Source organism: Dermacentor variabilis, unplaced genomic scaffold, assembly GCF_050947875.1.
Source record: "Dermacentor variabilis isolate Ectoservices unplaced genomic scaffold, ASM5094787v1 scaffold_12, whole genome shotgun sequence".
In the NCBI taxonomy this organism is placed as follows: Eukaryota; Metazoa; Arthropoda; class Arachnida; order Ixodida; family Ixodidae; genus Dermacentor; species Dermacentor variabilis.
This window is the reverse complement of record NW_027460280.1, coordinates 13,830,664-13,847,007: the sequence shown is the minus strand read 5'-3', so window position 1 is coordinate 13,847,007 and position 16,344 is coordinate 13,830,664. Positions and strand designations below refer to the sequence as shown.

Sequence of the window (16,344 nt, the reverse complement as noted above, 5' to 3'; positions counted from 1 at the left end):
CCTGGAGCACTCATGACGACTGAGGAAGCATAGAAGTAGCACGTAGGCGGCAGTCAAGTGGAACGCGTCAAACCAATGCCTTTCGTCAAACTATAGAGAAAGCTAAGCACAACAGGCAAAGAGAAACCCGCGAGCGGTGTCTGCTCTTCCATAAACTACCGATGCTCCCCGCAAGCACCGCCGTTCTGAGGGTGCCGCCGCAAATGGAATGGAACAGCGTCGCTTCCATCAACTATTGACACCCCCTCATGAGTGTTGTGTGCACTGTAAACTCTCAAAAATGTTGAAAAATCCTTCCGAAAAGCGAACAAACACGCAGGATCGCAAAAAGCTACGGGTAGGGCCATAGAGCAAACATAAAATTGTAACTACATTGTAGCTCCCGTTGGTCTCACTTTTTTGGTGGTGCCATGTTTTGGTTTCAATTGTAAGGGGACCCCCCCCACTTCAGATTTTCAAATTTAAAAAAAGTGGTCGACTTACAATCGTGTAAATACGGTAGGTGTGGTGTGGGCCTAGTGTGATTGGGCCTTTACTGGCACCTGATGAAGCAGTACCAATTAGACCTAATGATTGAGGCAGTGTGGTCGTGACGTGCTAATGGGCCGTCATAGAAAGCTGCAGGGAATCAATGAATCATTTTATTATTTGACAAAATATTTTACAGGTCTGGATATACAGAAGGTCTTATAGTCATAGACTGAATTTTGACCTTCTGTACCCAGTAAACGTACATAATTACATTGACAGCAACAGTGACAAGTGAGTGAATGCAATTACAAAAATACATGATAATGAGATGTAAATACAGAAAAACGAAATGATGGAAGTGCATCAATATGTAGAGGGTAACTGTTGTAATGCAAAACCAGTTATACAAACAGAAAAAAAAATTAAGAAAGAACTTCAACAAACATATGTAGTGCACTAAACAGCAGGTAGACGGAAACAAATGAAACAATACATTGTGACACATGAATCTTGTCTCAAAAGTTGTGTCGTTAATAAAAAAGCTTTCTGTTAATATGTTCATACAGGTGGCTCATTAGTGGTCACATGTACATGGCTGTTGAAGTGCTCTTTGGGTTCATAGGTGGCCAGCTAGCAACTACTGCAAGTGCATGTGCCAAGTTCATCATTGTGTTTGTGTTTAGACAGAAAGCTCTGAACTGCATGCTTGAATGCGTTAATCTGCATGCATAAACACAGACATGTCCCATATAATCTGCGTGCCTTCCAATGGCTAACTGGTCTAACCTTAACATGCAGCTATATACGCGCTGCTTTTGCTCCCTCGGTCTTATTAGAATTATTTCAATCGGTCCTGTCTGCCTGTACGAACCCTGTATACCAACAACCGGGTGCTGTAGAAAGGCTGTCGGCATCAAGGAGGCCCTCACGGTCGCCACCATGGCTGCGCCTTTCTCTGAATTTATTAGAAAAATGAGTTGTAGATATTCGAGAATCAAATTAATCAAACGTTCACTATTCAATGTGCATTTGAGGATTCACCCACTCCTAGTATTTTTTTTGTTTTGTTTCTTTCTTGGCTTTGTTCTGGCATGTAGAAGGGCCATGGCTTTCATCAGGTGAGCAGGATGGCCAATACCGTGTTTTGATTTTTGCTGAGTTGTGCACAGAGGGTGAGTCGTCCCCATGGGTGGTGCAGGGTATACGTTGGCAGCATCAGCTTCGAGCTGAAGGAGGATACCATCAAGCAGGCATTTCGCCCATTTGGTCCCATCAAGTCCATCAACATGTCCTGGGACCCAGTGACACAGAAGCACAAAGGGTTTGCCTTTGTCGAATATGAGCTGCCCGAGGCAGCACAGCTTGCCCTCGAGCAAATGAATGGCGTGCTCATTGGAGGACGGAACATCAAGGTTGGCCGACCCAGCAACATGCCACAAGCAGCACCCATCTTGGACCAGATAATGGAGGAGGCCAAAACCTATAACCGCATCTACATTGCATCTGTTCACCAGGACTTGACGGAATCGGACATTCAGAGGTGAGTACACAACCTTGTGCTAGTCATTTTAAGACGTTCATTACAGCCAAGTCCAATGCAATACAAAAATATATTCGTTATATCCTACTTATTATAAGCATATGATCAGGTCAACGGGAAAAAAAGAAAAAATAATCACGATGACTCTGGCAGGCCAGCAGAAAGTCTTTTGCAGATTTTGATGGCCTGTTGGTGGCTTATTGTGTGGATACAGTCAAACCCACCTGTAACAATATTCGATTGCCAAAAAATCCTGTTGTTATAACCAGGTTGCACGAAAAAGCAGAGGGGTCAAACATCCAAACATGGAAGAAGCACTGTTGAACCCACTTATAGCATTACTGGCATTAACAATATTTGGATGTAACAGTGAGCAGCTGCGGCACCGGGAACATTTGTGTGTGTTCTATAGCAAAATAAGCCACTTACAGCAATGTTCCCGCTGCATTATTCAGTATAACAAGTAAATCTGACTACTGGGTGTCTGTGCCAGAAAGAAAAAAAACGTGAAATTCAGGAAAATGAAAAAAAAAAAAGCATGTCACTTGGCTGCACCCACCTTTGTGCCACGCACCCTGCACAGCATGCCTTCATCTCACCCCTCCAACATCGGCGAGAGGGCATGGAAGGCAGAGGGGTGTGTGGGACAGACATGCGACAGGCTGCATGGCACAATAACGGGTGTGATGAAGCAGCTTTCTGTTTTTTTTCCCTTGAGGATTTTGCATTCTTTTTCCTTTCAACGCATAGTACACCCAGTAGCCAGATTTAATTCTTATAACTGGTAATGTGGCATGGGAGTTGTTGTAAGCAGTTTATTTTACAATAGAACCATGACTTATTATTTTACCATGACTCCATGACTTTTCAATTTTTGGAGTTGCATAAGGTATGGCACAAAGCTACTCATTGACTTGGATTGCTTGAAGAGGCAGACATTACTTAGACTGGAAGTGAGAACGCATAATTGACTAATTAACAAAATTTCACTAGTAATCTTTTCAACTATTTACTTTATCACACATACTGCAGTACACAAATTAAAACCAGGGGATTTCACACAGCATGTTCACATGAAATGAATTTTGAAACTAGCACCAGTGTTGAGATAAGGACTGTCAAAGTTGCTAAAAATGCGGTTTTTCACTTGCACTGTTGTTCCAACACCTTTTTATGCATTGAAGCTCAAAAATTACTGGAACACTAATCTATTTCATCGCAAGCTTTGGGAACGCATATCTCAAAACTGGTGTCTTCCTATACTCCTCCATTCCATACATAGCAGTCAACGCTGTGGAAGCTACGCAAGAAGTTCGCTCAAGAAAAGTTATCACTCCGCGCGTTCCGTCCATGCTTCGCTGCGCTGCCAACAGTGTTCGCTCCCGCGAGCATGCACGTGATGCTGCAGGCGACGGGTTGCAAATAAAAACACGAAAAGAACAAGAAGAATGAAAAATGATCTAAAACAACACACTAGCAGCCGTATACCACAGTGTGTTTCTTTCTAAGGATTAAAACTTGTTTCATTCAATACTGAGCCTATATATAAACAACAGTCAGCCGCAGTTGCAGTCAAGAAACATCAAACTATATTCAAGTGTGAACGAAGCCATTGCAAGAAGTCTCTCTATTCTCCAGAGCGTTGACTGCTATGTATGGAACAGAGTATAGGAATTCGTTGCAAATGGATATAACTTTCGAAGTCACTGGCTATATTTTCTTAATTGTGATATGGCTTGTAATAATTGGTTTAAAGCTTAATTGGCAATACTTCATTAAATAATAAAAATATTCATGTTAATTTCCCATGCAAATAATGTCCGCTTCTGAGAGTAATCTAGCTCAAGAAGTAGAATTGTGCTACATGTCACGGGTGATAAGTCAAATTTGTTCCAACGATTAAAAAGAAAAAGACTCCTTATTTTTTAAACTGCATTTTTAAGTGTAGCTGAAAACATAACCACTCTGTCTTAGAGGGCCCCTCACCATGCGGCAAATTTTGGTTGTGCACTGGAAGTTGTTACGTGCCCTCTAGGGAGTGTTCTATTGCAATAATTTTTCAAATTGGTTCATTAATAGCTGAAATAGAAGTATTTCAGTGCTGCGAACACATGATTTCAAGAGGGAAGCATCCCCACCAACATAGACCCTCTCTCCACTTGCCCCCATCTACCATATTTATTCGAATATAAGTCAACCTTTTTTCCAGAAGTATTACCCATAATTAGCCATCAACCTGTATTTGTGACGAAAGACTTGACCTATATTCATGATCAAAGCTAACAAAGGTACCAAGCTAATGGAGTTCCACTGTGGAACGGCCGCCGCCGGAGCCACAAGGGCCAAGGCCGCAAACCAAAACGTTGCATGATGGAACATAGTGGAACATAGTGGAATGTTGCATGCTTTGCAGTAAACTCTTGTTTTCTGCTTGGTTTTCCTGTCGTAGCATTTCTTGCAGTTTCTATAAGTCTCCATCTTGGCAGGCTGGTGCTGAATAGCTTCCGATGGTAGGGGAGGGTGAACTGGGTGTTCCGGGCTGCTTTGCATCATTATTGCTCTTAGAGTTAAAGTCAGACGAAAAGGCATGTCCTCAGACTCACTGCTGCTCGATTCATCAATAAAATCAGCTGCAGATGCAGCGGAATCATGAGATCTGCAGCGCTTCCAGAAGCGACCATTTTTGATTCCTACTTTGACGATCGCGAAACTTCAGAGCGCGTTCAAAAGTAACTGCCTAGTTAGAAAAAAGCGAACTGCTTAAGAAACAAAATATACTATTGTCGCAATGTCAAAACAGGGGTTCTAGAGCAGGAGGCACAGCAGCAGGTCGCTGTTTTAATTATGAGCGCAACCGCGACTTCTTTTTCACTGCGCTTTTGCAAATACCTCATGCACACTAGGGTTCTCCTCTTCTTGAACGGAGTACAGGCGTGGCATTTGCGTCCCTTCAAAGAAAGCATCGTTCCGATGCGCAATTTAAGCGTATGAGGGCGGTGTATAACGGTAGAGTTAAACACACAAAAAAGAACGAAAAACAAAAGACAAAAATCAAAAGTTAGTTCGACAGGTATGGCTTCATCCGTACCAATGCACCACTTCAGGCAAGTGCTTCAGGCAACTGGTGCGCGTGTGTGTAAACGTCGGGGGGGAACGAACTGAATTGTCCTTGGACTTAAGTGCGCGCCTTCTGTGCGCGTTTCACTGTATGCTGACTGTTTCCAGGGGGGGATTATGTGGTATAGTGTCGCCCCCTGCTGGATCTGTGTGTTATCATACATTTATGTTTTCTAGTAGGCCAGCTAGGTGGCGCACCCCCCTTCTGTCATGTGACGACCAATCAGGAGGTGCCATCTGGCGAGTGGAGTCTTTTTTGTAATAAACGGCTGCTAGCCGGCTCAGTCCTAGTCCCGTTTTCATCAGGAGCAGTTAGCTCCGCGTCTCCCTCTCTGCGTCGGCGCTCGCTGGGCGCGGGCCCCCACTTGCCTGCCGCTGCCGACACAACACTTTGGAGCACCACAGTAGTGTACTTGCCAATCCTCCTGATTTGCCCGAGAAACTCCCGATTTTCTATTGAAATTTCAGATTGTACGATCACTGTCTTGTATCTCCCGGAAAGCCGTCTCTGTTCGCGCAATAATGGTTTTTGCGAAACCGGCTCCGTGGAATCTACAGCCACATCGTAATCGTCAACATCACCAAGGGCCGCACTAGCACCGTTGGTATCATTGACTAAGCAGCCGACTACGGTGTCTACTAAGCCGACCAAAGCCGAGCGAATGTAGCTCTTGCATTTCGTGCATGCCTTCCTCCATGGTGCATCTTGTTGCTGTTGCCTGTGTGTATGATTAGTGTTGGCTAGGCCGTGTGCGTGTGTGGTGCACCATGGGTGTTACTTTGTGGCGATGCAGAATTGAATCCGGGTCCTTCCAATGTTGATATGCTCCAGACGCTGATACAGGGCCAAAAGGCTATTAGGGATGATCTGGCAGAGCTTAAAAAGCGGTTGGAAAACGCCGAAAAAGCGTTAATTCATTTTCGACCCGAATGGCCCACCTTGAAACAAATGTCAGAGAAATAGCACAAAAAGTAGACAATTGCGAAATCCTTAGCAATTCTGTTGAAAAACTTCAACAAACACTCATATTGCTACAGGCAAAACTTATAGAGCTGGAAGATCGGAGTCGGAGATCTAATCTTGTGGTTTTCGGCATAGATGACTAAACAAATGAAACTGAGGCTGATCTGCGACAGAAAGCAATCAAGTAGGTGTTCGAGGACAGGCTTGGTGTAAAGTGTTTGTCTATTGCTAGGATACATCACCTGGGAAAACATCCTGGAAAGCGACCTGTAATCCTGTTTTTTCAAGATTATATGGAAAAACAAGAAGTGCTACACAACTGCAAAAAGCTTAAGGGAACGCAGATTTCCGTGCAGTATGACTTCTCTGTTGAAACATTGAGAAAACGAAAGCTATTGTGGCAAAGTGCTAAAGCTGATAAAGAACAAGGAAAGAAGGTCGCACTAGTGAACGATAAACTTCACATCGATACCCAATTTTACGCATGGGTGACGTTTCGAACACACGTGTTGTTGTCCGATCCGGGAAGATCCTACACAAAGAGCTTAGCTTTCACAGTCTACTTTTAAGAACCTTCGTGTGCTCTCTTTTAATGCCAGAAGCGTTGTGAACAAAGTGGAAAGACTAGAAATATTGCTTTTGACTTACGACCCTCATGTGGTTGCTATCACTGAGACGTGGTTGCATGATGGCGTACACGATGATGAAGTTATTCATCAGATACACAGGCGTGATCGAGGCACACGTGGCGGAGGAGTTGCTGTTATTTCTAAACTCGGTATTGATGTATGTCTGACAAACCAGATTAATGATCACGAAAGCCTGTTTATGAACGTCACTGTTAATGCCGTTACATTTATCCTTTGTGTTGTTTATAAAGCCCCTGAAATGTCAGAATCATTTCTCGAACAACTTTACGACCATCTTCTTCTAAACCACCCACGACACGGGATTATTACAGGAAATTTCAACCTTCCAGCTATTAAATGGGATAAATTAGTTTACGGGCAATCTAAATTGAGTGATGTTATTTTAGACACAATGTTAGCTCTGAACCTTGATCAAATTGTCTGTGAACCTACACGCAACAGTGCTGTATTGGACTTATTTTTTGTAAGTGATATGTTTTTAAATGGTGTTATTAGTACTGAACCTACTATGTCGGATCACAGCTTATTGTTTTTTTCTTGGTCTTATCGATGGTCCGCAGGGCATTCGAGTACTCATTCAGTGTGCATTAATGACTTTGACTGCGCTGATGATACGTATATCACAGATTACTTAGACCACTGCACTAAACCACACTACACATGATGATGTTCATGCTTTGTGGGCACAATTTAAAAAGGCAGTCATATTCTCCATTTAACAATATGTCCCATTCCGGAAGGTATGTAAGAACCGTAAAAACCTATAGATCTCTAGGGATATTATCTATATTAAACGTAGACTCAAGCAACTTAGAAAGCGTAGAGACGTAACACCCGAGAACTTTAATGAACTGAAAAGAAATTTGGCAACTAAAGTAAATGAAGCGCGGACATATTACTATCAAGTCACTCTCCCTGCATTCATTAGAGATGATCCTGCTAAATTTTGGAGATTTCTGGGTCAAGGCAATGAAACGGTAAATAAGATTAAACTGAACGGGAAATTCGAAACTGATGGCTTTTCAATATCGCAGGCTTTTAATATTTATTTTCAGAGCGTTTTCTCTCCGTCAAGTGCTTACGTACCCCAACCCGCTATGCTTGATGATATGCACATTCCTATCGTCACAAGGGAAGGTGTCTTAATTATGTTAAGGAACTTGAGCACAAGAAAGAGTATAGGACCAGATCAAATCCCAGATACGTACATTTTTACAGCGCTATTCTATACAGATATGCAACAAGAGAGAGAACAAGCCGAGACTCTCATCAGGAAAGCATACAAGATGGCATTGCATCTGCCCAGAAACTCGTCGAACAACAAGCTACTCAAGCTAGGTATCCACAACACATTTGAAGAGCTCAAGGAGGCACAACTGGGTGCGCAGCTCCACAGGCTCCAGCAGTCAACCGCCGGCAGGGCGCTCCTTAAAAGATTAGGCTATAAAAACATAGAAGCAACAAAGGATAGGATGGCTAACATACCAGACTCTTTTCGTCAGACACTGAAAGCTAGCCCTCTACCGAGGAATATGGACCTGAATCTGCATTCGGCCAGAAGACAGGCGCGAGCAGAATACGTAGAAAAACACCTGGCCACTAAAAACAATGTGGTATACACTGATGCAGCCCTATACCCGGGGGACCACAACACCAAAGAACATAGAGTTGCAGCAGTGACCGTGGATCACATGGGAGAGCTGATAAGCAGCGCAACCCTAAGGAGCTGCACGGTAACAGAGGGGGAAGAAGCAGCTGTGGCTCTAGCAGCGGCGGAGGGTTACCGTGGAAAGAGATCCTTGATAATACTCACAGACTCTAAAGAAGCATGCAGAAATTACACGCCAGGTAGAATCAACAAAGGGGCGCTGCGAATCCTCCTCGAGGCAGGGCTTCTGAACGAAAAGATACTGCATACGGTTTTCTGGGTGCCGCGTCACACCGGAATAGAGGGTAACCAGAGGGCCGACAGTCTAGCTCGCGAGCTCACATACCGAGTGGGACAGTCAATGGACCTGGATACCACTATGACGGTGGAAACAACGTACGTGGAAATACTAAACCATCACCAAGGCAAAAGGATAATATATCCACAATATATACCATAATATATACCCATCTTTAACACAACACGAAGCAGTCGGCTGGCAAAGGCTGCAGACAGGAACATTCTCCAATCTACACATCCTACATAAAATGTTTCCCAGTCAATACAGGGACACGTGTCCATGGTGTGGGGCCATCCCAACACTATATCACATCACATGGGAGTGCAGAAATAACTTCTCTTTCCACAAAGAAAAAAAAAAAAAACCCAGTGCGGAACAATTGGAGGGCCTGCTCACAGTCCAAAAAGGATTGGTGCAGCACGCTCTCAAAAGTGGCCAGGCTCAGCGGTGCTCTGGAATAGGGGCGCCGACCACTCAAGACGACGGAGACTTCAGTAAAACATGAAGACCTCTGTTAGCCGCTGAAAGCTGTAAATAGAGCATTAAAGTTTTTCCTTCCTTCCTTGAAAGATACACGGCTTCTTATACATTTGTGCACACATGTGACAGACGCGTCATTGCACATCATGTGAAACACGCACTTTTTTGCACTCAAGGTAATGGTTGCACTTGCAAAAGCTCAAGTTCTTTTTTTGTTTGAAACAAGGACGGCGTGCTAACATATTGGTCACGAAGTCTGGCAATCTTGGCTGCCTCAACCATCTCCCGAACCAGCTGGTCATTGGGGTTTTTCAGCACTTCACTTTCAAGACTTCAGCACTTATGCACTTCACTTTTTTTAAGTACTTTCAGCACTTCATTGTGATTTTTCACGAACCCACACAACGTTTAACATTAACGCTGTGAAATGCGCATGAAGAGCCTGCCTGTGGGTTGAGTGGTGACGTATTTGAAAGAACATTCGCTCTTGTTGCTTTCTTCGGACAAGGAGGGTGGCTTTGCTGTGGTGCCAAAAGACGTCTGCCAAAATAAGGTGTTAGATGTAATCAGTTCCGTTTTTAAGCATGAAAAGTCTCTTCTGTGAAGAGCAAAGTCAGCTGCAAAGAAGCTATGTGAAAACCTCAAGTTGGACCGCCTAGTGCGTAGCATTGAAACTAGCAAAAAATCATCCCTTGATATGTTTTTCACTGTAAAAACACATAAACCTGAGTGGCCCCTGCAAGTTATAGTATCCGAGAAGGGCACATGGCAAAAAATGATTGACCTGTTCTTGCAAGAAAAACTAAAACTACTAACTGTTGATGGTCCTTTTCAGGTGAAATCCTCAGACGATGTAATAAGGTTTTTAAGAGACAATTGTAGCACTGACTTTGCAGCATGCTCTGTAGACATTAAAGGTTTATATTAATTGATCCCCCAAGATGAGATTTTGGAGTGCGTGGAAAAATGTATAGATGCACACGGTGCTGTCACTTTTCAAAATGCCTGCGAGGTTTCGACTGGTGGATTCCTGGAACTCCTTTCTGTATATCTGAAGTCCACTCATGGTATGTGGTAGGGGAACGTGTACCTGCAGAAATGCGGCATGTGTATAGGGTCCTGTATTGCGCAAGCACTTAGTGATTTGTACTTTGGCCAGAAAGATAGATTACTTCAGAATGCCCTAACCAGAACAAGTGCCCGAAAAGTCTTTCCTTATGTCGATGATTACGTAGTTCTCTGTGATGGCCGTGGCACGAATTCAGATAATGCAGTTTTGGAGGCAGTAGCGTGCTTTAGTCATGCGCTTCAGCTGCTTGCTGTTACTCATGAGGTCCCCTCGCTAGGGTCTTTGAGATTCCTTGATCTCAGACTTGAACTCTCTTGGGGGAAGGTCTGCTGGGCCTATGAACCCAGAGGCGACAAGGCACCACTGCCATTCCAATCAGCACATTGAAAACTCATGAAGAGAGCCATTTTAAACCTTTGTTTAGCAAGTGTGCTTAAAAAATTGTGCATCCAAGCGATCTAACAAAGTTTTCGTCACCAGGTTGACCGCCTTACTGGGGCTGGTTACCCATCGCACCTTCTTGTGTCTGTTGCGGAACGAGTGAGCAAGCACCTAAAACTCGAGTGTGTCAATGGTGTGCAAGGTGGCAAGAAGACAAAAAAACGAAAGAAAAGGAAAGGGCTGTGCCCCTGCCATATGTGCACAACTTATCTCACCGCTTCAAAAAGATAGGGCGCAAAGCTGGAGTTAATGTTGTGCTCACGGCTTCTGAAAAACTGAAAAGCCTTTGCCGACGTGTCAATGCAGAAGAGCCGATAAAGTAGCAAGGGTGCACGATAAATCACCAGAGCTGCTTTGTATATTGCACAGAAGCCGTGGTTTGTTCTGTACCTTTGAAATGTGGGAAAAAGTATATAGGCCAAACTGGAAGATGCGCAAACGAAAGACTAAAAGAACATAAACTTAAATGTCGAGCAGGCGAACAGGAATCTAGGCATCCACGTCAGAGATTGTCTCTCTAAAGCTTGTGCCGCAGAATTCAGATGCTGTGAGGTGTTGAAAAAATACAATGACCAGCTGGTTCGGGAGATTATTGAGGCAGCCGAGATTGCCAGACTTCGTGAGCAATGTGTTAGTATGCCGTCCTTGTTGCTAACAAAAAAAGAACTTGAGCTTTTGCAAGTGCAATTATTATCCTGAGTGCGAAAAAGTGCGTGTTTCACATGATGTGCAATGATGTGTATGTGACACGTGTGGGCAAATGTATAGGAAGCTGTGTATCTTTACCATTTCTTGAATGCCCGCACCACCATATCATCGGGCAGTGAGTGCCAAGTCTGCGACACCCATGTGGACACAGTGGCGAGAGGCGGCCTGCACAGCCTGCCGGGTCTTCGCGTTGTCGCTGGCTACCCACTGATTATACAGTTCTTGCACACAATCTTTAAAGGGCTTTTTGAGCATGTCCAGTGGCTGAATGGTTGACGTCATGCCTCCTGGAGTGACGGCAAGCTCCGTCCTCCCGTCGCGGAGTGCCTGCGTCACACCTGCGGTCAAGTGCCCGTGAAACGCATCCAAGACGAGCATGCTCGGACACCGCAGAAGTGTGCCGAAACACTGATTCCAAAGTGTATAGATCTAATTGATCATGAGGGCCTCGTCCACATAGCCTTTTTTGTTCACGCAAACGACAACGTCGGTGAGAAAGCCTCTTTCGACAGCCTCTTCCTCTTGAATATTTTATATGGGGCAGCTTTCTGTCATCTGCAGTGCACACGAGCATCACTGGGAAGTGCAAATGCTCATTCCACGTTGAAAGTAGTTTGACTTCCAGCACGCCGCGTGCGCGCACTGTGGTGAACGACGGCATGTTGAACCACACCAGCATTTCATCGCTGTTGCCAATCTGTCCGAGCGTGCTGCTGCCAGTGATGGATGACAGCGCTGGAATTCAACCAGCTTGTCCTCATATGCCTCTGGCAGCTTCTGGCAGATTAACGTGCGCCGACCAAACCTTTGCCAAACCAAAGTGCCAAACTGTTGCATCGCAGGAAGCGACGAACCCAGTAAATGGAACTCTTAAATTGCTCTCTCATTAATGTAGATTCATGGGTGAGCTCGATAGCTTTGATGAGGGTGAGTTCCGCTGTCACTGCCAAGGATCTGGCACGATGCTCGCCGACGAAATCTGCCACCTTGTCTTTGAGCTCAGGGTGCACCGCACAGCATCCACAAAAAGACATCTTCCGCACGTGTTGCATACAAACAGCTTGACTTTCTGCATTTGCCCATACCTGACGCTTTTTTCGGAGACGCCAAAGTGCCGCTGGGCGGACATGTTCCCGTTCACTTCAGCGTATTTGATCACTTTCTTTTTAAACGTCGAGGTGAACTGACGTCAAGTACTAGTACTAATTTTGCAGGTGGTTGCAAAATTAACAGTGCCAGGAACGAAAGCTGCACAAAAATGGAAGATGGCGTCGGTCAAACAGCATCGGTGCATCAGCTGCATCAGTCAACATGGAGGCGATAACGATGCGGATGCCAAAAGGTCTGCGGCTCCCACATGTTGCCAAATGGGTTCAGGTTGTGCCAAGGACTGGTATATAAGTTGAGGAGTGACTTTTTAATAATATTTTTTGGAAAAAACCTTAACCTATATTCTGCACTGTATAGTAGTTCTCCTCCTTCACGTCCGATGGAGCAGTGTGTCCGTGAGCATTGCGAAAGGTCTCGAAAGTGGCATCTCAAACCATCAACAACGGGGACACTGTTTATTCGTTGTTTGGTTGTTTCGATCTGCGTCACCATTTTGGCGATCTACATGACAATTCACATTTTCTGTTGCGCAGCTGTGCGACAATGTCATGTCGGCAGAGCTACGCCGCTGACTTCAAGCATCAAGGGGTACTTTTTGCCAAGTACTCCAACAACTGTGCCACTCAGTGCAAGTTTGAGAGGAATTAAAAGCTGATTATGGGTTGGAGAAAGCAGCAGTACCAACTTTTTGTGTGCAATAGGTAGCATTGTGCTTTTTTGCGGCCTAGGACCTGAGAGGCATGACACTCTTGAGAAACAACTGAGGCTTCATGTGGAAAAGGAGCGTGCAAAGGATCTTCCGGTGTCCTGCGAGGAGATTCAGACGAAAGCCCAGCAGTTGGTGCAACGAGATACGATCGGCCGGTCAACGTTTAAAGCAAGTCAGGGCTGGGTCCAAAAGGTCATGTGGCGCAATGGATTCTCCCTTCGTCATAGAACAACAATCTGTCTTTGTTTGCCAGCAGAATGCAAGGAATGGTTTGTGGAGTAATAGCAATATTGCTACGCGCTTGCGCCAGGCGCTTGTGCCACGTACTTGGGCCACTTTCTCCCAGAAGAAGACGAAGACAGGCTGGCTGACGGGCTCGCGCCTTGGTCTTTTGTCAGTACTGCACTGCCCCATCAACGACTTGGGCTTTAACGGCCTCTTTCAGAAATCGCCTGACAATTAAACATGACATTTCTCTGCTGGAGGTGCAGGGTATTCTCGACCCATGCAACAGACCCCTCCCAGCAGCAGGAACGCTAGGCCAGCTGGAGAATCCAGGGATAGGCCCCTGAGTTTGAGCCTTTATCTGCGAGAACAACGATAGCGTCGGCAGGTGAGCCTTTATCTGCGAGAACAACGATAGCGTCGGCAGGTATGGATGCTCCATCCCATACTACCACAACTAACCCTGTGACGGCTGCTCCAGTACCTCCTCATTACATGCTGCAAAAGCCGCGCATTCTAAGTCCCTTCCACGGTGACCTTCTTGAAGACGTGGAAGACTGGCTGGCGGACTTCGAGCGCGTAGCGGAGTTCATTGTATGGGACGACGAATCGAAGCTCCAAAACGTCAACTTCAGCCTTTTGGATGGTGCTCGCACGTGGTTCCAGAACCGCGAAGTAGTTCTGACATAATGGCGTGAGTTCTGTCGCAGCCTTTTGGACACCTACGCCAGCTCTGATCGTCGGGAACGAGCAGAATGGACCCTCCAGTCTCACATTCAGAAACCTAATGAGAGTGTGGCTAGGTACATGGAAGACGTGATGCATCTCTTCAGGCGAGCTGAGCTTACCATGTCTGAAGACAAGAAGCTGCGTCACTTGATGCAAGGCGTGAAAAAACAGCTTTTTGGTGGACTCGTTCGTAGCCCACCAAAAACGGTCGCAGAGTTTCTGACTGAAGCTGTCACCATGGAGAATGGAGAAGACCCTGCACCAGCGCTTGCACCAGTACGATTGGCAAGTGAATCTCTCCTCTGCTACCAATGGACTAGAAGCTCTCACGACTGACGTCAAGTCGCTTCGCGAGATTATTCGATCAATAGTCCGCAACAAGCTGTGACAGCTGCATCAGGTGCAGCAGCCTTCAGCCAACGTAATAGCTAGCGTCATGCGTGACGAAGTGCAGCATGCACTCTGCGTGCCACGCTACGAAGCATCACTTCAGGCCGCTCCACCACTTCAGGCTGCTCCACCACTTCAGGCGTTCACAACTTCAACTGAACCACGCCGCACAACATACACTGCCGTTTTAAGAGGCACCATCCCATCGCCGGCGACATTGTGAGCGAATACCAGCGTGAGACTTATGCTGACACATCGAGCACCCTATCCCTGCACTAGCGCCGCTACCTGCCGTCACCCCATATGCCATGCTTCAGTCAGCACAGGTGGTTCCTTATTTTGGAGAGGCTCAATCCGCCGTGTGTAAATCGGACATTTGATGCATACCCGACCGACAACCGCTCTGTTACCACTGTGGTGAGGCGGGTCATGTCTACCGAGAGTGCCAGTACCGCCGCCTTGGACTCCAGGGGTTTCCTGTTAATTCACCTTGACCCTGTTTCGGACAACGGTCACCTGAGATTGAAGATTTTATTGTCCGCCACTGTCATCAAGGCGCCAGTCGCGATCGCCGTCACCACGACCATCCTATCCGAGAGGTACAAGTCGAATGTCGCAAGGACGATCTCCGAGCCCTCGCCTGGAAAACTAGTGTCAGCGACCTTTCGAGGCAAGGCCGCTGACACTGGACGTGGGCAAGACCTCCATTTGACACGACCACAGACCAACGGCGACTTGACGACACTGGTGTCTGAGGCTGGAGACAACTTTTCAGTAAACATACCTGTGCTGATCGATGGTCGAAATGTTACTGCTTTAATAGACGCTAGTGCTGACTACTCTATTATCAGCAGAAAACTGGCAAGCAGTGTAAAGAAAGTTATGATGCCTTGGACAGGGATGCACGTGAGGACAGCTGGCGGACATGTCGTCAAACCACTTGGTGTGTGCACTTCTTGTGTACAAATTCAAAATCCTACGTTTCCCATCAGTTCCCTTGTTCTCCGAGAATGCTGCCATGAATTGATACTTGGAATAGACTTTCTTTCATTAACCTCTGCTGACGCTGTATTTCGTTCTCTATAAAGAAAGTGATGACACGAGACGTCTGTCGCCACAGAGCCGCTCTTTGAATTGCTGACGACAGCACCACGATACCACCTTGTGCTAGTGTAATGATTGCGGTAACATCCGAGGGCACATGCAAAGGCAAAGTACTCGCAGAGTGCAACGTCTCCCTTCTACTTACCTTCGAAATTAGTGTGGCTCAACGAATTATCGATGTTGGTGATGGCCAAGCTGACGACTTGATCACTGATTCACCACAGATGAGCATTGACACCTCTTTCGTGGCACTGCTGTCGCTTAAGCTGAAGCCTTAGAGGACGTCATTGAGTGTTTCGCTTGTGAGGAAAGCGGCAGGGCGGGGTGATGAAGAGAGCGTTACAAATATCAACATCAACAACGACCTGTCGGAAGACAATAAAGAGGCACTGCGAGGACTGTTCTGCGAATTCAAGGACTGCTTCGCTCTATCGTCTAAAGTCAGTCAGACGCAAATCACGCAGTACAGGATAATTACTTACGGCAATGCACGTCCTATTCACCAGCAGCCGTATCGTGTTTCGCAGAAAGAACGCGAAGCAATTCAACAAATCAAGGAGATGATTGACGATGGTGTCATCCAACCTTCAAACAGTTCGTGGTCGTCATCAGTTGTCCTGGTAAAAAAAGAAGGACGGAACTCTCCGCTTCTGTGTTGATTACCGAAAACTGAACGTCACAAGGAAAG

General features: G+C 45.8%; 1 protein-coding gene across 6 annotated transcripts in view; it reads left to right on the top strand.

Annotated features, from left to right (window-relative positions):
- The window catches only part of hfp (Poly(U)-binding-splicing factor hfp), a 208,352-nt gene that overhangs the window by 79,305 nt on the left and 112,703 nt on the right, over window positions 1-16,344 (top strand). For all 6 annotated transcript variants that reach the window (XM_075676633.1, XM_075676634.1, XM_075676632.1 and 3 more), the window contains one exon: window positions 1,670-2,011. In XM_075676633.1, coding sequence (XP_075532748.1) covers window positions 1,670-2,011 — 342 coding nt within the window. The remainder of the gene's footprint in view (window positions 1-1,669; window positions 2,012-16,344) is intronic.